Below are 21,541 nucleotides of genomic sequence, written 5' to 3' on the forward strand. Positions count from 1 at the left end.
GTGTCATTGTTAAGCACTGGGAAAATTTGGAGGACATGGGGTCCAACAAAATCAAGATCAACTACTTGCATCTGCATGCTCCCTTGCACATATAACCATTTTACATAGCAGCATTATCTGTACAAATACTGTTTGGTGTTGTCTTTTTCAGTAAACTATATGTGTACATCTTTTTATATATATTTGGATTAGCGTGATAGCACTCCTAAACAACAGGAAATTTGGAGTGAGGCCTAAGGCTTTGGGTAACAGACTTAATCTCCAAACCTCAGTTTCCTCAGCTGGAAAATGTGGATAATACTGCTACCTGGAGGGTTCCTGGCACACGGTTGGTGTACAGAAGTATCAATCCTACTCCCACATTTTGTGGTTGTTTCTGGGTTTGAGAAATACAGTATTTTCATAAACATCTACATATGATTACAAATGGTACCAATAGCCAAAAATCCAGGGTCATTTTTTTTTTTAGGATATTTTTGAGCACAGAGTAAAATCTTGATACCTTGTGAAAGCAGGGAGATAAAAATGAAAACTGAATTAGCTAAGAAGTTTGTGGCCTTCCAGTATTATACATATTGATGTGACCAGAATTTATCGTATATCTGAGGGTGGCCGTGCGGTTTGTGGAGAGTGTTGGTCACAGGGACGGCACCGTTTTCCATTGGAGGTGGCCCTCTGGCAGCCTCCTGGAGGCTGAAAGAGCAGAGCATTAGGGGCTGGCCTCCCAGTCATCCGAGAGGCCGCGGAGCGGGGTGGGCACCTGAGCCAGGAGGGAGCAGAGGGGTAGAATTCGAGAAGTGTTTTGGTAGCTAATTTAGTTTTCAAGTTAAATTGTTGCTACTCTAAAATGCTACCCGTTTTCCTCTTCTCTTCTCCATTTCTTCTGTTCAGCAGAGTTAAATTCATGGGGAGATCAGCGGTTGGGGTGGGAGAGTGGAGAAATTGACTATAAATTTCTGGTTGTTAGATGAGCCCAGGTTCCCTCTTTGCTGAAGGTAAAGTAAAAAGTGGGAGAAATTTAATTTGCTTCTTAAATATTTGTTAAGTGTCAACAACTTAATGCTTACTAGGTGCTGTTATAGGCAATAGGGACCTAGCAGTGACCAGACCAAAGTTCCTGTCCCCACTGTTTATTTATAAACAAATGCACCGATACCTAGTACGTCTGATGATACTAAGTGCAATGCATAATCATCGGTCGGCGGAGGGCAAGGGGAAAAATGATAGGCATGAGGTCACACAGGTGGTAGGGGCACACGACTATGTAAGGACATTGTAAGGACTCCAGTTTTTACTTAGAATGAAGAGAGAAGCCATTGGAGAGATCTGAGCAGAGGAGGGACACGAACTGGCTTATGTCCCAAAGGATTCCCTCCACCGGCCATATTGAAAATAGAATAGGGTGGCCAAGAGTGGGAGTAGGAAGACCAGCTGTGAGACTTGTGGGAAAAAGTCATGCGGAGATGCGGATATAATGGTCTGAACCAGAGGGGAGCAAGCCAGCTGGGTCTGGGGCAGACTTGGAAGGGGGAGGTGAAAGCCTGGGCTGATGGTTTGGTTATGATTATGAGAGAGTGTGTAGAGACAAGGAGAATGTGAAAGTTTTGTTCTGAACAATTACAAGGAAGGAATTGTTATTTCCTGGGATGGAGGAAGAACTCAAAAATGGTCTTGGAGGGAAATAAGAGTTCGATTTTAGACATGTTGAGTTTGAATTCCTTTTAGATACCCAAGTGGAGATACGGAGGCTGAAGTTCAGAGGGTGGTCTGAGCGAGACATAAGAATTTGGGAGGAGACTGGAAGGTCAGGTAGGAAATGAGAGTAGAAGGAAGAGGCCTGACAACTAAGCCTGGGGATCTCAGCGACTGAAATCTTGAACCAGCAAAAGAGACGAAGACGTCACAGCCAAAGAAGTAAGGAAAACCAAGAGAAAGCAGTGTCCTGTAAGCCAAGTGAAAGAGTGTTTCCAGGAGGAGTACTAAGCTGTGTCAAATGCTGCCGCTAGGTCAGGAAAGATAAAGACTGGGAATTCACTTTGAGGTTTAGAATGCAGAGATCCCTGACCGCGACAGGAGCTCTTTCCGCAGAACGGTGAAGCAAAGGCTTGCTTTCGGTGGGTCCCAGAGCAAATGGGAGAATTGGGGAAAGAAAGTGTAGACATCTCCTTTGAGAGAAGTATTGCTATAAAAGGGAGCAGAAAAATGTAAAAATAGCTTAACAGGAACACAAAAGAAGAGTTTTGTTTTAGATGGGAGATATTATAGCACGTCGATGTATTGATGAGAATGATCCACAGAGATGGGGCAAGACAGTGATACAGCAGAGAGGAGGGACAGTTGGCAGAGCAGTGCCCGCGAGTAGGTGAGGGGGGTGGGGTCCGTGTGCTCAAGTTGTTAGTTGGGACTTAGGGTGGAGCATAGAGGGTCCTTCCACTGTAATAGGGCGGGAGGCCGAGTGTATAGAGCAGGCCAAGTGGAAGTAGGAGCAGCAGTTTAATCAAGCTTCACTTCTTAAACACTAACCCTAAGTCTTGGCTTTTCTGACCTCATAAGCCATACCCGCTGCCTTCCCAACATATCCACAGAGTTCACACACATGCATAATTTTACACATGATGAGTCTTTGGTACAATGAGAAGGAACTCTAATATACAAGTTATTTTTTTAAGTGGGAGAAAGAGCGTCCAGCTAGAAATCTAAGCCAGTGTAAACACTGCACAATGGCAGTGGGAACAAGGTGGGGATTTTTATCCGTCTTCTCTCCAGTTCCTAGGATAGTGTGTAGTACACCAATAAAGCCGAAAGAGAACTTATATACTTCATAAGCAACTATTATGAGCAGATAAATACTTTGCGTATATTATCTTATTTAATACACCAGTTTTAGAGGTGAGGAGATGGAGGCTCAGAGATACCACGCACCTAGCGAAGGGTGCACACAGCTAGCAGGTGGCTGTCAGGACTGAACCCAGTTCTGTCGGTCCCCAAAACCCTGGTCTTTCCACTGCACCATGTTCTGCCCACCTCATTGCTTGGTGAGCTACAGAAAGTCACATAGCCAATCACTCTTGGTTCTTTCAACTTTAGAGGGGGCTGGACAAGAGGCCTGCCAAGTCCTGTTCCAACTCAATGGTTCCATAAGATGGGAGGCCCAGGGGACAGCTACAAGGCGTGGTGCCTGCCCTCAGTTGGCAGTTCCCCTCCCCGCCAACTCTGCAGGCAGCCCCTTACCTTTTCTGCCACCTCTGACCCAGGCTCAGCTCTGTCCGTTGAAACAGCTGGGTTTCTGCACCCTGCACTGGGTTTGTCGTGGGCCCTTTAGGGAGCTCTGGCCTCTGTCCTTTGGAGCGGAACGTGCCCTCTTAGGCTTTCGTCTCCAGACTTAGATCTCCAGTCCCTGCATTTGCCACCCCGTCACTAGTCACATCGTTTCCTGGGGTCTCCTTGTCTTCACTATGAAATACATTCCCCTCTCCTTTTTATGTTATAATTTTGAGGTAGCAAATTTAAAATAAGACTATGTTTAAAAAGAAAAAAGACTGGAGGAACATGAAAGCAAGATTCGAGTGCACTGATAACGTATGGACCTCCTTACTCCTCAAGACACAACAGAGGCAGACCCTGCCCTGGGGCCAGCCCTCCCCTCACCCGCTCCACCCCCAACCTCATCCCTCCCCTCAAGCTGACTCTCTCGGCCTCTGACTCCACTTACTTCTGCTAGCGAGCTATTTCATCCATTATTTGTGGAATTCTTCTTTTAAGCTCTCACCTCCGCTAGAAGCCTTCCCAGCCTCAATCAGATTACCCGTCTTTTATTCTCAGCGAAAGCCTTCAACAAACATGTAGGTTAAAAAGAGAAAGGAATGGGAAGACAGAGGCAAGGAGGCAGGAGGGGAGGGGGAACAGAGGTTGTATTTATCACACATATTTGTCCCTTACTGGGCTGTAGAGTCCTGGTGAACAGGAATTATATTGTTGGTATCTGAATGCCACAGTTGTAAGCCATCCCCTTTCTCTGCTCTGCACTTCCCCACTCTAGTTAAAGCCACCGAAATCCACACGTACTCCTCATTTTTCCTTAAAGAACCCATTGGATTTCACAGTTCTGTTCTAGAGATCCCTTGTCTAACACAGCAATGCTTGCCCACTTGCAGTATTCCCATTTGGTTCATCACAAATCCATCCCTATTCTAACGTGAATTTCTGCCTCTCCTACAATGTTTAAATGTGTAAGATTCTGCCTTTGACATGGATACCTCTGCATTGCTTTATTTTTCGTTGGGGGTCGGGCGTTGGGGGAGGCATGGAACTCACCATGGCCCTTGACAGAGACTAGTACAGCAGTCGTCCTTATCCATGGGGATTACATTCCAAAATACAGGGGGTGCCTGAAACTGCAGATAGTACCAAACCCTATCTATATGATGCTTTTTCCCATACGTCCATATCTTTTCACTTAAAGGAAGCACTTTACAGCTTCTCTTTGGTATAGTCAACATCATTCCTCGTGTGTTTTGGGGCCATGATTAAGTAAAAGAAAGGTTACTTGAATACAAGCACTGCGATACTGTGACGGCCGGTTCGATAACTCAGACAGCTACTAAGTGACTAACAGGCAGGTAAGGTACACAGAGTGGGTACTCCGGACAAAGGGCTGATTCAATGCCGGGCAGATAAGGGGGGACTACTGTAGTCTTTCATCACTGCCAACAGCAGAAGGAATAAGAAACAAAGCTGAGATGAAACAGAAAAGCAAGAATTGGGGATTGGGTTTCACCCCACTTCTGAGTAGCAAGATGAAATTAAAACCCTCCTAAGAAGTCCCTGAATTCCTTTTACCACTCTTTCCACAAACCGTCTCTTTTTTCAATCCATGGCCCAAGGCATAAAAGGAAAGTGAAAAAAAAAAAAAATCAAAGCAATGCTAGTAACATTTGTGGTAGAAAATCTGACCAGATTGGTATGTGTGAATTTCATATTATTCTAAACTCCCATTATTCTCAATGGGCAAATTTAGGGGGTAGTTGGAATACCTGATGTTTGGAGACCTGCCAAAGAACAAAGGGTTTCTAATGAGTACTGGGGAGCCCAGTCTTTGGGGGCTCCAAGTCCCACCTTATGCACTCCCAGCTCCAGCCTAAGCTTGGGGTAAAGTAGCCGCTTCATAGGAGGAAAAGCACAAACACCCCAGGGCTTCTTAGAAGGTGCAAGGCCCCTACCACAAAAACCTCAGGAAATAGGAGAGGGCAAAAATCACTCATTCTTTTTATTAGTGATCTCCTGTATTCTTGCAAATACCATACCAGTGCAGTCCTATCATTTCTAATGTGTGTTTAAATAGGAATAAAATGTATTACATGCATAATTTTCCCTCAGATTTCATTTGTGAGATACAAGCTGGGATAATTCTGCTCCTTTTCCAAAGTGAAATGCAACCCTTGTGTTTCCAAACATTGCTGTGAAGCAAGGCCAATACCTTCCCTTTTCTAAGTTGGACACAAGTAACTATTATGTGCTGCTCTGGAAACTATGACAGAACGTTATTCATCTGTTTGTTTTAATGGTTCTTAGCCAAGAAAAAAAAACATTAAAAATTTAATTTAATTTTTAAAGCAAAAAAGTAGTGTGAGAAAGAGCAAGGGACTCTTTTGCTAAGGAAATAAATGTTAACAATTGTCAGTATTCAGGTGTGGAAAATGGCACACGATACTCAACATAGACACCTCCCAAGTGCTTTTTCTCACAAAGGCATTCCAGGAGGAGAAGAAGGGGTTTTAGAGTGAGCTGAACCCTCAGCCTTATAGATTGAAGTTCTCTGTGAGTCATTACCCCTCTGGGCGGACATGCCTTGCTTGGCTCACTTGGAGAGCTGATAACCTTCAAAGGTCAAGTATGTTAACTCATTACCCTCTTTGATGCCCACTTTCAGACTGGGCTTTAGAAAACAGAATTTGTAGATAGCTTTGGGATCACATATTTAACCTGTAATTTTTTGACCGCAGCCGCCTTGAGGCACAGTGTATTCTCGCTTCTCCCGACAACTCTCCTACTCTCCTTCCCTCCGACCAGCTCTTCTGTGTGTCCAGGTGTATTTTTCCTGAGGTCTCTTCTCTGACAGTCGTCTCTTCCAAGGTGTGTGCAGTTAAAGCTGATAAGACTTAAAGTATATGCTCTCCTTGTGCTTGGCATTCAACCAAGGACACTTCAAGGTTCCAACTCTCAGAAAAGGGAAGAAGGTGTTTTTTGGAGAGGTGGTCACTTATTGACCACATCAGACTATATTTTGTTCTTCAAATTTCTGTGTCTCTGATGTTTTATCTACAATGGAATAATTCTGCAGCCTTTACTTGGATCTTCATTTTATCATGTATTCCCTTTTTAATTAAAAGACAGAGCTGATTTTCAACTTAAAGAGATCTGACTGCACCTCCCCAGGAAGAACCTGGCCTCTGAGCAGGGAAGCTTTGCACCCAGCCCTGAGGTTACTAGAGCCAGGCCTGGGGAGCATCATGTGCATGCTATGCTTTAACCAGCTCAACTAATATGTAGCCTGATTTACAAATTCAAAAGAGGATACTTTCCATCCACTTATAGCCACAAAGGTCTTTTGGGAAGGCACTGGTAAGTTATTTTTGCTTGGGTAAAGAGAAGTTACTTCCTACATGAAAAAAAATAATAACTCACACTTTGCTAAATTACTCTCTAGCACATACTTAGGGATATTGCAGCTCTCCGTACTGGGTGATGGATTTCCTTCAAACCAGGATTCAGGACTTCAGGGGCAGGCGTCTTGATGTGACTTCATCCTGATGGCTTAAGATGGAGCTCTTAATTAAGACGGGCTGAAGGGGGTAAAGTCCAAAGTGTTGGGTTTTTTCCCCTGCAATCTGTCCCCATGAAGCTGCTGTGGATGGGCCAGCAGAACCAACCTCTCTGGCTTCCAGGTGAAGAGCTATGAGCTTCAGAAGAAAGAAACCTGCAGATACTGCATAAATTATCAATGCTGTTACCAGTTCTGTTGGCCAGTCAGCATTGGGCCTTCTTTTCTACCAGTGAAGATCTGGAGGGGAACATCTCTTGACAGCACCCTCTCCCTCATTCAGCACACGTTTGTTGAGTGTGCACTGTGTCGGTCCTTAGTGTTTTGAAGCTGAATCACACATGATCCTTACCGAAGAGTAGTGGAGAGAAGGCCACTAAACAGATCAATGTAATATGAAGCCAGGAACGTGTGTGAGTGATGTGAGGAGTGTCCTGGGTTCAGTAACTAACATTGCTGGGAAGTTAGGAGTGTTTGATCTCAAAGACGGAAAAGAGAACGCGGCGGGCGCTCCAGGCCTCACGGGGAGCATGGGCCAAACCGTGGGAGCGTTGAATTGCATTCTCCCTGTTTGGAGACTAGCAAGATCATTAGCATGGCTTGTGGTATCATCAAGTTCCCGGGCTTGACTGGCAGGGCCCAGGCTGGAAAAATAGACAGGAACTAGGTTATGAAGGGCCTTATATACTGCAAGTAGGAGAGTGAAGTGAATGGGATACTGTAGCGAAGTTTAGGTGGGAAATGACCTGATCAAGTCTGTGTTTTGAAAAGGTCACTTTGTGCCAAAATGAATGATGAGTCAGGCAAGAGAGAGATTCCCTCTCTAGTGACTCCCACACCTTCCCTTCCTGGTGTGTCCTCTTACCTGGCACCCAGCAGGCCCTGGACCCAAGCACAAAGTCAGAGAAGACTGCTTTTCTCTTCCACACACAACCTCTCATAAGCTGCCCAGCCTCCTTGCTACACAACCTTCAATAAAGATGAAAGTGTCCCACAGCTAATAATAATAATCTACACCCAGGTCTTTCTGACCAAATAGATCTTCTCTCCTGGAAGCATTAGAATTTGTAGGCCAAGCCTCAGGCAAATAAGTGAATTGTTAATGACAGGATTCAGCCACCAGGGGTAGGCCTGGAGGGATTTCTGTCAGGCTGTGATAAAGATTAAATGAGGTCTTCTGAGGGCCTTCCTGATACTCCACGATAGCGTCTCCTGTTCTGTCTACACACAATAAGGAATAAGCCCCCCCCCCCATAGAATTTTTTTAATTTTTATTTTGACATATATTTACATTTAAGCAGTCACAAAAATGGTACAGAGTTTCCATATACAGGTGACCCTTGAGCAACACAAGTTTGAACTTCACAGGTTCACTTGAATGTGGATTTTTTTTAGTAGATACAGTCAGCCCTTCACATCTGTGTGTTTCAACCAACCTCAGATTGAAAATACTGTTGAATCCACATTTGCGAAGGGCTGACTCTAGAGTTAAAAGTTGCATGTGAATTTTTGACAGCAGACGTTGGCACCCCTAACCCTCGTGTTGTTCAAGGGTCAGCTGTATACTTTATCCCGTTTCCCCTAATGTTAACATCTGGCCCCATATTATATTCTAAACAATGAGCTTTTTCATTTTCAGAGCATTCTCTCCTTTGCTCACTGACCAGAGGTTGCGCAGGAATTTGTGTGGACTTCCGGCATCATTGTAAAGCTCCTTTGGGCTGCAGCCTCCTTGGCAGTGTGTCCCTTTCCTCGGGTTATGGTGCTTCCTGGGCAGATTCTTCTTCTGCTGCCACAGCGGTTGCAATCATTGAGGATCACTCTCAGCCCAGTTTGGCCAGCCCTTGTAAGCTCCTTGCCCTGGGAAAAGGGGGAGGCCCTGGAGGTGCAAGGCACACTGTGTTTGCTTTTCCCTATCACATGACGGGGAATTGGGAAGGTTGCAGAGGCTGGCGATGTGGTAACTAAATTGCCTTTATGAGAAACAGGAGTCCCCATCACAAAGCAGCCCTGCCTCTTGACATCATCGTGAGGTAGCCGGTGCATGTCGGTGCCAGCGCTGTGATGAATGGCTAAGATTCCACTTGCCCTTTCACGGCACACGTTTCTTCCCCACAGCACACAGCCTCGGGCACGCTCATTGCAAGTGCCCTTGTGCTTTTGCCGCCTTCCCCTTTCCTGTTTTTAATTTGCTGAGCGTGGAGGACATCAATGATGAAAGAAGTGCGCGCCAGAGAGCAGCACGAGGCTGATTAATGCCGGAGGAGCATTTGTTTCTCCCCAGCCCACGCCAGAAGGAAACACGGACGGGATGAAAGGCAGTTGTGACTTTATGTTTCAAAAAAAACTCTTTTTGCCACCCGGCGTCTTCACAGCCGAAAGCCCCTGTAAGCAGTGCCGGAATTTCCATAACCAAACCATTTGGAAGGAAGCTGTTTGCCATGGTTACACGCACTAGTTTGGGGCAAATCTAGCTATGTCACTTTGGACAAGTTCCTTACTCTTTCTGACCCTCAATTTTCTCATTTGTAGAAATGGGATTAATTACACCTTCACCTTCTTTATAAGATTGTTGTCAGGCTTAAATGACTTACTATCTGTTTTATATGTAAGTGAAACTTAGTACCTGGTACAGAATAAAGACACCTTATGAAGTCCCTCATTTATAGCTTTGGCCAGTGTAGCTCAGTTGACTGGAGCATTGTCCCGTACACCAAAATGTTAGGGGTTCAATCCCTGGTCTGGGCACATACCTAGGTTGTAGTTCCATCCGCAGTTGGGGAGAATATGGGAGGCAACCAATCAATGTTTCTCTTTCTTCCTCCCCCTTCTTCTCTCTGTACGATCAATAAACATATTTTTTTTTTTAATTTTAAGTCCCTTTTTTATAAATTAGGCTGATTTAGTTAAAAGGGGCATTGAAAAGCAGAGAACACTGTGTAATAGCTTGAGCTTAAACTTTAAGTCTTATGTCCACCACTTACTGACTTTGCGAATTTGAGCCACTTACTTAACTTCTCTGAACTTGAGTGTCTCCCTCTGTAAAATACAGAGGAAACACTGCATAAGGGGCAGCTGTGAAGAAAGCACTTAGCACAGTACCCAGCACAGAGAGTGGCAGACACTTAACATAGGTTTGTTTTTCTAGTGCTGTGGTTCTCAACCACATTCAAATCACCGGAGAGCTTTTCTAAAAGCATGAATGCCTAAGCTCTGTCCCCAGAGAGGAGGATTTAATAGGTTTGAGGTGGGGTTTGAGCCTTGGTATTTTCAAAAACTTCCTGAGGAGATTCTAATAAGCAGCCAGGGCTGAGCACTACTCCCTAGCGGATGATAGTTTTTTTAAATTTGTTTGGCGGTTTTTTGTTGTTGTTGTTGTTGTTGTTGTTGCTTTGTTTTGTTATTTTATATCTGTCCCCAGGAGACTGGCCAAAATAGCAAGAATTCTGGGCACAGTAAAAAATTCAATACACCTGCAGCTCTAAGCCTTTCATTGACATGAAATGTGCAGCCAAGGAGTTACATTCCATTTTATTTTGGAAAAAAAGAAAGTATTCAAAGAGTCTTTTTAGAGTCTTGAACTGGAAAGGTGGTAAGAAGTTTAGCCTAAGCCTCACACATAAAATATGGGAACTCCCAGTAGGTTGGGGATTTATATCTGGGGGTAATTCCAGGGTTTTGTCCTCCCAAGAGATATAAATCGAGGCCTTGAGAATTTACTATGGGGGAGGTAGAGGTGTTCTCATAATGACACCTTTAAAATCCAGGGCTCCGCTAATGCCTCAGGATAGAACGACATCATCTATAACAGCACAGGGCTGGGGTGGTGGGCGGCGGGGGCGGGGGGGGGTGGGTGTCTCAGCACTTCAGTTTCCAAGATCCCAGGCTAGGTCATCGAGAACCTTCTTTCTCCCTATAGGTTTATGGTATTAGTTACCCAATAAAAGTGGGGTTAATTTTACAACCCAAGTAAAATTTAAGCCAAAAAGACTTCAACATTACTCTAGGATTTATGAAAGTAAACATGTGGAGTGCTTGCAGGATTTTGCAACATTAAAATTTCAATGTCTTTATGTCGAGTATATGATATATTCATTTGTATTTGTACTTAAAGTCTCCGTTTTTAAGAGTTTTGCAATACAGACTTTTCAGGACTAAACCAAAGACACTTCCCCCATGTCCACCTTCAAAATGACTTTTTTCACCTGGTTTTCTGAATCCCCAAGTGGGGAAGTCCAGGGCTGCAGCACTGACCACAGCCCATTTTACAAAGGAGGAGCTTAGTAAATAATTGTCCTTAAAAATAAATATCTTCTTTGATCATTGTAAATCCTTTAATAATAGCCACATTACCTCTGTGTAGTACTTTTTAAAAGCATTTACATTATTTGATAGGCTTCTCCTGAGTTTCTGCCCATAGGGTAGAGAGGTCAAGTGTTATCTTCATCTTAGAAATAAGAACATGGGGCTCAGAGGCTCAGAGAGCTTGCCTAGGATATGTAAATGTTAAACCCAGGAAGGGAATTTTGTTTCCCCTGACTTTTGTTTTAACATACTTTATCTTAAAAGAAACCATAGAGGGAAAATGATATTTTGTTCAGACGATTTATCAATTCCAGCATGGCTAGCAGAGGAGGAAGCCCACAGCCCTATGGGAGGTTATGGTCTCTGTCCTTTGGAGCTGAACCCGCCATCTTGGATCCTAATCTCTAGCCTTTTATGTCCAGCTATTTCTAATCGCCTCATTTTCTAGTGTCTCTTTATCTTCAGGATAAAATCTACCCCCCGACCTTTTATTAAATAAAACTTATTATTATAATTGTGAGGCAGCAAATTTTTAAAAATATTCTACTTTAAAGTTTCAGGGGATCGTAAAAGTAAGATGTCCATTGGCAACTTCTCTAGATTACCTTGGATTTAGTGACTCATTTGAAATTCTCCAGCGCGCAGTTTGCCTCGTCCTCTCTCTGCAGGGTGGAGATAATGAGTCTTAAGCAGTGAGGAGCCACAGAACTGGACTGCCGTCTGGGTTTTCGTCAGCTGCACCTACCTTCTTACCCCATGGAACCACCTAATTGGCATATCAGTTGGAGTGGATCTTGGGCATAGTGCGCAAATGAAGCAGAAATCATCTGTGTTTAAAAAACAAACTAACAAACAAACAAAAACCATAAAACATGTGCCCGGATTTCCAATTCATTTCCTTTTTACTCCTGTAACTAAACTACATCATCTTACAGCCCACCACCAGCTGCAAAAATAAGTGTTTTCTCCCATGTATAAGGATGATTTTGTGCTTCAGGATGGTTTTCTGGAGGTGAAGGAAACTTGACCAATGTGACCAACAGATGTTTTAAGTGATGGATGGAACCGAGGAAGAGCACGGTTTTTAAGCCCAGTCTGGAGAATACTGTGCCTCACTGTGCCCCCTAGTGACTATTTAGGGCATTGCAGCCATATCCACCCATCTGCGTGTATATCCTATACTGCATCAATTAATGTCTATGCTCTGTTTTTAGAGATGAATACGAAGAAGATGGATTCTGTCAGCCATACAGAGGGATTGCATGTGCAAGATTTATTGGCAACCGCACCGTCTATATGGAGTCTTTGCACATGCAAGGGGAAATAGAAAATCAGATCACAGGTACGTACGCCAATGAAATTCTATTTATACCTTGAAAAACTATTTTCCTCACCAACAGAGGCATTGAGCACCTCTGTTGACAAAGGAGTAGGCTAGACATTGGGGTTAGGACTATAAAGAAGCATTAGATATGATCTCTGTGCTCTGGAATTTACATTAAAATAATTTATTGAAGGTTGCTCTTAGAGGAAAGGGAAGCTTTGAAAAGCCTCACAGTCTTTTAAACACTCAGTAAACATTACTGAGTGTTTTTGGTGTACCAGGAACTGGGCTGGGCACTGGGGTATATGACGGTGTGGTAGGTGAGTAAGCCAGGTTGTCTCTGCCCTCACGGAGCTTACTGTTTGGAAGCAACACATGTAGACAGAAAGGGGATGAGTTTAGAATAAATTACTGTGACTTTAGGGAAATCTCTTTACTCTCCATGAAAATCTCTTCGTCTGTGACGTGAATGATGAGGCAAGATGATCATAGGGCTCTTTCTGCTCTAGCGTGCCATATTTTACCCTTCGTTTTTCTGAATAGGAAGTATCCTTAATGGGAACCTAATAGAGAAGCACTTTTTAGCACCCATGAGTTAGGTAGCATAAGCTATAGTGCAGGCTACCTTGTACGATTTTGCACACCTAGTTCTGGTGGTTACAGCCGCCTTATAACTCTTCCCTCAGTGTCATTATTAAGAGCCTCTGTGCCACGTACCCTCGCAAGCCATTAAAATTGCCTTTATGAGATTCTAATAAGGTTACCAGCTTTAGCAAATGAAAATACAGGACATCCAGCTACATTTTAGATAAACAACGGGTAATTTTTTAGAAGTCTGCCCCAGGTGTTCCTCTGAAATTCAAATGGGTGCTTTGTGGTTTATCTGGCAATCCTGGGATTTAAGAGAGATAAGAATAAACCCAAGGTAGGCACATGGAAAAACAAAAAGTCTAGAAACTATGTCCTGGGAAGAATTTGAAAAAACAAAGAGGAAGCAGAGGGAACTCTATAACCTGGAAAAGCAACAATAGGGAAGATGAAGGTGCCGAGTGCCGACACCCTCAGGCTGGACTTTCCAGTGGAAGGGTTCTGTGAGGCAGGACGGCGGGGGCGGGGGGGGGGGGGCGGGCTGCTGAAGGCACATTTCAACCGAGTATGAGAACGGTGGGCATATTTTTTACTAAGTATTCACAAAAAATAAATGGGAGTCCTGTAATAAATATTTGGTCACCCATTTATAATCTCTTGAACATTTTCAATGGACATCAGCTTACGGGAAAGTGTTACCGTTAAAAAAACATCCATTTAACTTTGTTTAACCCAGCATTTCCCCAATCTCTTTGGTCCGGAACCCTAGCTTCTCCAACATGGTATGGAATTATAGTTCAGAAACATTTTTTGGGAAGCAGTGCACCAAGAACATCCCAAGCTGCCACGGAGTAAGCTTTGTCCGTGGAGGGTGTACAAAGGGAGGCTGGACATCGCTTTGCGCTTGGAGACCACATTGGATGGGAGGTTAGGCTAAACGACCACTTACTTTCTTTCATACTCTCGGGAACAACTGAGTAGTGGTCTCTGAGAACTAAGGGAGTTGCCTCCTTTTCAGAAGATGGAGTCAAAAGTGTTCAAGCCACAAAGAAATTAAACCAGTTACCCAACGTCATCCGCCAACTCAGAGGCACAGCGCAGAGCGGCCCTGGGCTGGGGCTCCGCCAGCCCGTGGGGCAGGTTCAGCCTTGCAGCTGTCAGATGTGTTAGAAACCGCATAGAACCAATAAAAAAGCACCGGATGAAACAGAAAGTTCTGTTGCTTTGTAGTAAAAATGAAAAATATATTGTACTTTAACCTAATTAATTCTTTTTATTAGGAAACGGTACATATGTAACTTAATCCTGTTTTTTTAAACTTTGTAGTCAAATGATTTTTTTCAAGCCAGTGAAAGTAAGCTGCTTAGACATCTGAAATGAATCTCCTTCTCTTGGCCTTGCCTGTTTGAGCTCAGCAGATTCCTCCCTTGTGTGTTTAGAGCCGATATTTGTTGACTAGATACTCAGAGATAAGCCCTGGCCCCTGGGAGTTAATAATGGTGTTTGTTTTCCAGCTGCCTTCACCATGATTGGCACCTCCAGTCACTTGTCTGATAAGTGTTCTCAGTTCGCCATCCCTTCCCTGTGCCACTACGCCTTCCCTTACTGTGACGAAACCTCATCCATCCCAAAGCCCCGTGACTTGTGTCGCGATGAATGTGAAATCCTGGAAAATGTCCTGTGTCAGACAGAGTACATTTTTGCAAGATCAAATCCCATGATTCTGATGCGGCTGAAGCTGCCAAACTGTGAAGATCTCCCACAGCCAGAGAGCCCTGAAGCAGCAAACTGCATCCGAATTGGAATTCCCATGGCGGATCCGATCAATAAAAGTAGGTAGTAGCCCCTGACCCTCCGTGCTGCCCTGAGTGCCAGCAACCCTGTGGCACAGTGAAAACTGGACTTTGATCCACAGTAGTGGTTTCTATTGACAGATTATCTTCCAATGGGCCAAATACGTACCATGTGCGGGCTACCTTCAAAAGCTTCTGGAAGATCATTTTAATGTATGGTTGCTAGTTCCTCAATGACTTAAAAATAGAATAACCATATGACTCAGCAATGCCATTCCCAGATATATACCCAAAAGAATTAAAAATAGGTGTTCAAACAAAAACTTGTATGCAGGTATTCATAACAGCTTTATTCACAATAGCTAAAAGGTGGAAACCAGCCAACTGTTCATCAGCGGGTAAGTGGATAAACAAATTGTGGTATATCCACATAATGAAATATTAGTCATCCATAAAAATGAATAGGTATTATTCATCCATAAAAAGGATAAAATGAATTATTATTCTACCATAAAAAGGGATAAAATTTTGTTCAACATGACTGAATCTTGAAAACATTATGATTGTGAAAAAAGCCAGACACCACTGTATGATTCCATTTATATGAAACATCCAGAACAGACAAATCCATAGAGACAAAAAACAGATTAGTGCTTGCCAGGGGCTGGGGAAGAGGGCAGAGGGTAGTGGAGAATGACTGTTCAGTGAGAACAGGGTTTCCTTTTAGGATGATTTAAGTGTTCTGGAATGAGATAGTATGGAGGTTGCACAATATTTTGGATGTTCTAAACACATTAATGGTAAATTTTATGATATGTGTATAGGACCCCAATTTTAAAGATATAAATGTGGGGCTTGCCTCCATCTTCCAGCCTCTTACCACCATCAAGCAAAAGACTGTTCCTCTGTACATTTCCCATTCATCTAGAATTAAACTCATTGGTAATTTTTTTTTCATTTCCTCTGGTAGTTAATCCTATTGGTTAAATAACTTAGTGCCTCTAAAATGCTTAGAACTATTCTTAGCACATAATAATAGCAATATCATCATATTATTATTACTACAATCATCTCATCATTACCTCTTTAAATTTCAGTTTATTTCGGCCCAGTAGATTTTTTTTTCAGTGCTTTCACGTTACAGCCCCATGACCACCTGGGAGGAGCACTTAATCAGACCTGCTTCCCAAGGGTGTCCAGCCCCTCAGCACGAGATGGCCTTAACGCCTGGTAGAAGCCCATCGTGCATCATCCCGAATGAACATTCTCTGAGTTAGCTCCTTTATCACACGATTCGTATCTATGGCCATCAAGCAGAAGCGGAAAGAACAGTTTAGCTTGAACCTTCCCTGAACCATTCACTAGGAAATTAACTCGTATGGCCCAGTTTTGATTTTTTTCTGTGTTCGATATTAAAAATAGTTGTGGAGTACTGGTTGTAGTCCTGAAGCATAAGCTTTAAATCCTCCCAGGAATGTAACTGCAAGGCAGGCCCTGTGTCCCAGGCCAGCGAGCAGGGGGACCGCCCACATGGCCCCTGACCAGCAAGGAAGCCTTGGCCCTGAAGTAAATTGCACAACCTCCATCCAGAAACTGCTGGCTCGGAGCTGCAGCATCTCCTCTGTTTCTTTCTCACGGTTTGGGAATTTTCTTTTGTGTTTTTCAGATCACAAGTGCTACAACAGCACAGGTGTGGACTACCGGGGGACTGTCAGTGTGACCAAATCAGGGCGCCAGTGCCAGCCATGGAATTCCCAGTACCCCCACACACACACCTTCACTGCCCTACGTTTCCCGGAGCTGAATGGGGGGCATTCCTACTGCCGCAACCCAGGGAACCAGAAGGAAGCTCCGTGGTGCTTCACCTTGGATGAAAACTTTAAATCTGACCTGTGTGACATCCCAGCATGTGGTAAATAGCAAGTCATCACCTTTATTGTGCTTCAATCAATCCTTCCTTCCTTAGGAAAATCCTATGAGGGGCAGAGATTGATGGTGTTCGTGTGATCTCGAGCGAAGTTTCTCAGGGAGATAGATAAACCTTGCTGTCTCTCCATAAAAAACCTGTTAGTGTACCGAAGCCCACTCTCAATGAATAGACTGCTTTTATTCCTGCCATTGTGTTTGTAGGTATTACAAGCACCATCTCTTCAGAGACACAGGTGAAACAGCTTATCACAGTCATTCATATATTGGGTGGCCAAAAAGTCTGTTACTTTTTTTACCATAAAATGTAAGGACACATTTTTCATTTTCACCAATGATTTTATTGATTTGGATATTTTGAGTGTGTTGGCTATCTCCCGCTATTGGCTCCTAGTGGGCAGAGGCTAGGGGTGCTGCTAAACATCTTCCAAGGCAGCCCCACAGCAAAGAACTATTTGGCCAAAATGTCAATAGTACCAAGAAACTTGGCAAACCACTTTTGACATGTTCAATCAGTCACAGCGCCTTCTCCATACACTGCACAAATCGTATTTTGCATTTCAGTTGAATTTTTACCTTTCTTGAAATAATAAAGCAAAATACACCAAAAATGTTCCCTATTTTCTTCCATCTTTACTATGAAAATGTCCACACAAAAATCCACAAATTTTGATAAGTTTTTTAAAAAATGCACATTGATATGACAGCTGCCACAGTACAATCTAACAAAATTGTTTCAAATTAATTTAAAGACAACTAAGCACTGCTAGAACCATTGTAGGGGAAAAAACGTAACAGACTTTCTGGCCAACCCAATAGGAAAACACATTACCCACAATGGTCCATGTCCCAGCGCACCTTTGTAGCACAGCCGGTGTATTGGAAGCAGAAAGAGAATGGCTTTTTCTGTGTCCTGGAGAACACCCACAGGTAGGAGCAATCTATAGCCCTTACTCTGTTATTTAGGGCAGTCTGTGGATAAACTTTGTTCTTTGTCTCATTCTTTTATTGCAGAAGTATAAAAAGAAAATGAAATTCCCGAATCATTTTGTTCCTTTTTCTAGAAAATGTTTGAGGGGTAGGAAAAAGAGAATGAGAATGTCGATGAAACCTGGAGTTCAGTACTCAGTTGGCACTGGCTCCTCTTCCTGATTCTAGTTTTCACAGTCTGGTGTCGACGGGGTTTCCCAGTCACGTGGGACGGTCAGGGTGCCGCTGCTGGGAAAGCCGCAGCAGTAAATGGAGAAAGTGATGTCCACCTGGGGTTCACGGTGAGCCTAAAGGAGTTGTTACCTGAAAACCCTATGATGATAGGAAGATAATAAATGTTTCATAAATAGTATCTATTACAATTACTATATAAAAAGGAATCTATTATAAGTAGTATACAGTCTATGTGTGAGAGTCCACAATGGAGTAGGGGGCTTGAAAGAGGAATAAAATGTGATTCACATTACAAACACAGTGCAATGTGTGTATGATACAATAGAAGTTAGCACAAACATTATGGAACAAAGAAGAGGAAGCAAAAACAGACTAAAGAGGTCCAGAAGAAAAACCAGTAAAAATACTAAAAAGCGTCTCAGTGATGAAAATTTGGAAAACTATTATTTTACAATTTCATTCTTATGTGTTACTTGTTATCATATTATCTCCTGTAAACTGGTTATATGGATAGCTATGCCAAGTGTGAGAAAGAGGTGACCAGACCCCTTTTGTCTGGCTGGGCCTCAAAATGCCTTCATATGCAGCATAAAGAGCAAATCATCAAATTAACTCTTTCAGAGCCACCACTGGGAACTGCAAAGCAAATTATCCTTTCTTTTTTAAATAGTTTGCACTTAATCATTTATGACTTTCCCTGCATGCTATATTCAACATTAATAAGAAAAGAATAAAAATAAATTGTAGGCTTAGAATGATTTACTTAGTTGTGCCATTCCTTCTCCTAAAATAGGTAAGATACAAAGATCTGCGTGAGAGCCAAGGGTAAAAGCAACACTTACTGAGCACTTTCCATGTGCCTGGCACAGTGTTGGGGTTTCCGCGGGTGTTATTTACACTCACCCTCACACTGTGATAGATATTATTAACCCTTGCTAGTGACGAAACTGAGACTCAAAGAACCTCAAAGTCACCCAGCTGGTTAATGGCAGGTCTGTCTGACTCCACACTCATTTTCCTGCCATTTTACTGTGCTCTCTCAGGATACTGATAAGTGTCCTTAAGGAAGAATGGATTATTGTAAAGAAGACAAACATTGTTCCCTCCACTCTGGGTGAATTCAGTTGTCCTTTAGGTGATTTCTGACCCTTAATTTCCAACTAAAACCCAGCAGAATTATGGAGGTGACTTACTCATAAACCAGAACATTTATTCATAATCCAATTCGAGTTGTATTACAATTAGTTTAAGTCGAGACTCTAAATTATACCCAAGAAGTATTGGTTTTCATTTCAATGGCCTTTCTGAAGCAAGCAGGCCAAACACATGCTCTGAGGGATAAAAGAAATCCTTGAATGGTCCTTGATCATAGGCGGAGAGAGACCAATCTCCTACACCTACAAAAAACCTGCCATGTGTGTATGATGCTCCTTGCTTCATGTATTCATGTGTACTTAAAACTCCTAATCATACTGTATGTAGTGTTATTAACATATGCCACTGAGGGCCTGGAATACTACACAGCAGAAAGAAAGAAGGAGCTCCTACCCTTCGTGACATCGTGGATGGATCTGGAGAGCATTATACTAAGTGAAATAAGCCAGGTGGTGAAAGACAAATACCATATGATCTCACCTATAAGTGGAACCTAATCAACAAAACAAACAAGCAAGCAAAATATAACCAGAGACATTGAAATAAAGAACAAACTGACAATAACCAGAGCAGCGGGGGATAAGGGGGAAGGAAGGGGATGGGTCATCAAGGAACGTGTATAAAGGACGCATGGACAAAGCCCAAGAGGGGTAGGACTGAGGGGAGGAGGTGGGCGATGGGTGGGGTGGGATAAAAGTGGTGGTGGGAAAATGGAGACAGCTCTGCTTGAACAATAAAAAAAAAGAAAAAGGACTTGTCTAAATCCACACAACTGATGGCATTGGACCTTGAAGTGTCATCTATCCACATAAGCTCTAACCAAGTTCAAGCTCATACGCTTTTCCCAAATACTCTACTATCTCCCATTTAAAGATTTTTCAGAAATAAATAAAAGAAAGACAGTAAGTTCAACCTCTGGATTCCAGTACACCAATTCCCGTAATATGCTATGACATGTAAAAAGTGTTCCCTTGCTGATGAAGAAATTTATCATAGTATTAGGCAGTGTACTATTATAGTATTAATCAGTGCAGTGATGCTGGAAACCTTCAGAATATTTCTTTCTGAATATCAATCTACAGAGGACACAGTTAAAATTCTGAGGACTGGTTAATTCTAGTCATGTGAGAGATAAATTTAGATGAAAGTTAAATCTAGAGATGACAAGGCAGTTTTCACCACTTACAAAAATAATTTTTTTTTAAATAGAACATTTTTATTTCATTTTGAAAGAAAACAGTTCCTCTTGAATTCTTCAGGCCAAGCCACAAATACATCCATTAAAGGAACAGGGAGACCATGGCTCCCCAGCGTGAGAATTAAAGAAGAGAGCAGGTCATCATCAGCTGTTGTTTCAAGGCAAAGCTTGCTGTAGTTGTTCCTCAATAGCAGCCTCTAGCAAAGGAAGAAAAATGCAATCCTCCTTTACAACGCTTCTTTAGAGCATTTCATTTTTTTCCCTCACTTTATCCTTAGAAAAATCATGAAAGATAAAGTAGGAATTTTGTTGCCTGAATTACTATGTGAGAAAACCAAGGTCCAGGGAAATGGTAGGACTTAACCAAGATTACAAATGAATTCATAGAAAGGAGGTCTCCTGTCTTTAGGGCCACTCACTGCTTTTTTTTTTTTTTTTTTTTTTCCCTAACCAGTGATTCTCGAACAGGGGAGGTTTGCCTCCCAGGGAGCATTTGACAATGTCTGGAGATATTTTGATCTTCACAACTGGGTGGGGTTGGCGTCTGTTGGGTAGAGGCCAGGGATGCTGCTAAACATCCCAGAACATACAGAACTACCCATGGAACTTTCCAGCCCAAATGTCAACAGTGCCAGGGTTGAGGAACCCTGAGGCTGGATAGGAAGTATACAATTTACACAATAGAATATAGTGTATTTTATATATTGCATAAATTATACAATTTAGACTATAGAATAACACTATTGAATAGTAGTTACATTTATTAAGAGCTTACAATGAGCCAAAGACAATGCTAGGAGTTTTTTAATGCATTATCTTATGTATAATATAATAGTTCTGCAACCCTATGAGTTGGGTTTTATTCTACCCAAAGAAAGAAAACTGAGACTTAGAGAGGATAAGTAACTTGTCCAAGGCCACGTGGTTAATAAGAAGTAGATCCAGAACTCAAATCTACAACCAGTCTTTTAAACTCTTATGATTTCTGTATGTATGTATGTATGTATGTATGTGAGTGTGTATGTGTTTGTGTAGATAGACAGATAGATAGGTGGATAGACAGACAGTTATTGAGAATAACTTTTCATCTTACAATGAGTTGTAAGCTTGTGGGGCAGATTTGAAATGAGTCCTTTTCTACCTCCCTCCCAAATGGGATGAAGTCTCAGGAGAATGTTTCTACATTCTTTAGTTAAGTTAAAGTTAGGAGATTTTGAAATCTCCATGGGGTTTCTCATTTTCCTACTGATAACTTTTGTTTTTGTTTC

The 21,541-nt window shown here is 42.6% G+C and overlaps 1 protein-coding gene across 1 annotated transcript in view; it reads left to right on the plus strand.

Annotated features, from left to right (window-relative positions):
- ROR1 (receptor tyrosine kinase like orphan receptor 1) overlaps positions 1-21,541 on the plus strand; it is a 372,181-nt gene that overhangs the window by 322,529 nt on the left and 28,111 nt on the right. Inside the window, exons 5-7 of the mRNA XM_054572162.1 lie at positions 12,340-12,467; positions 14,552-14,869; positions 16,497-16,742. Of these exons, the coding sequence (XP_054428137.1) occupies positions 12,340-12,467; positions 14,552-14,869; positions 16,497-16,742 (692 nt within the window). The remainder of the gene's footprint in view (positions 1-12,339; positions 12,468-14,551; positions 14,870-16,496; positions 16,743-21,541) is intronic.

The sequence above is a fragment of the Pteronotus mesoamericanus genome, unplaced genomic scaffold, assembly GCF_021234165.1.
Source record: "Pteronotus mesoamericanus isolate MK-2021 breed Mesoamerican mustached bat unplaced genomic scaffold, CSHL_Meso_final contig_105, whole genome shotgun sequence".
Lineage (NCBI taxonomy): Eukaryota > Metazoa > Chordata > Mammalia > Chiroptera > Mormoopidae > Pteronotus > Pteronotus mesoamericanus.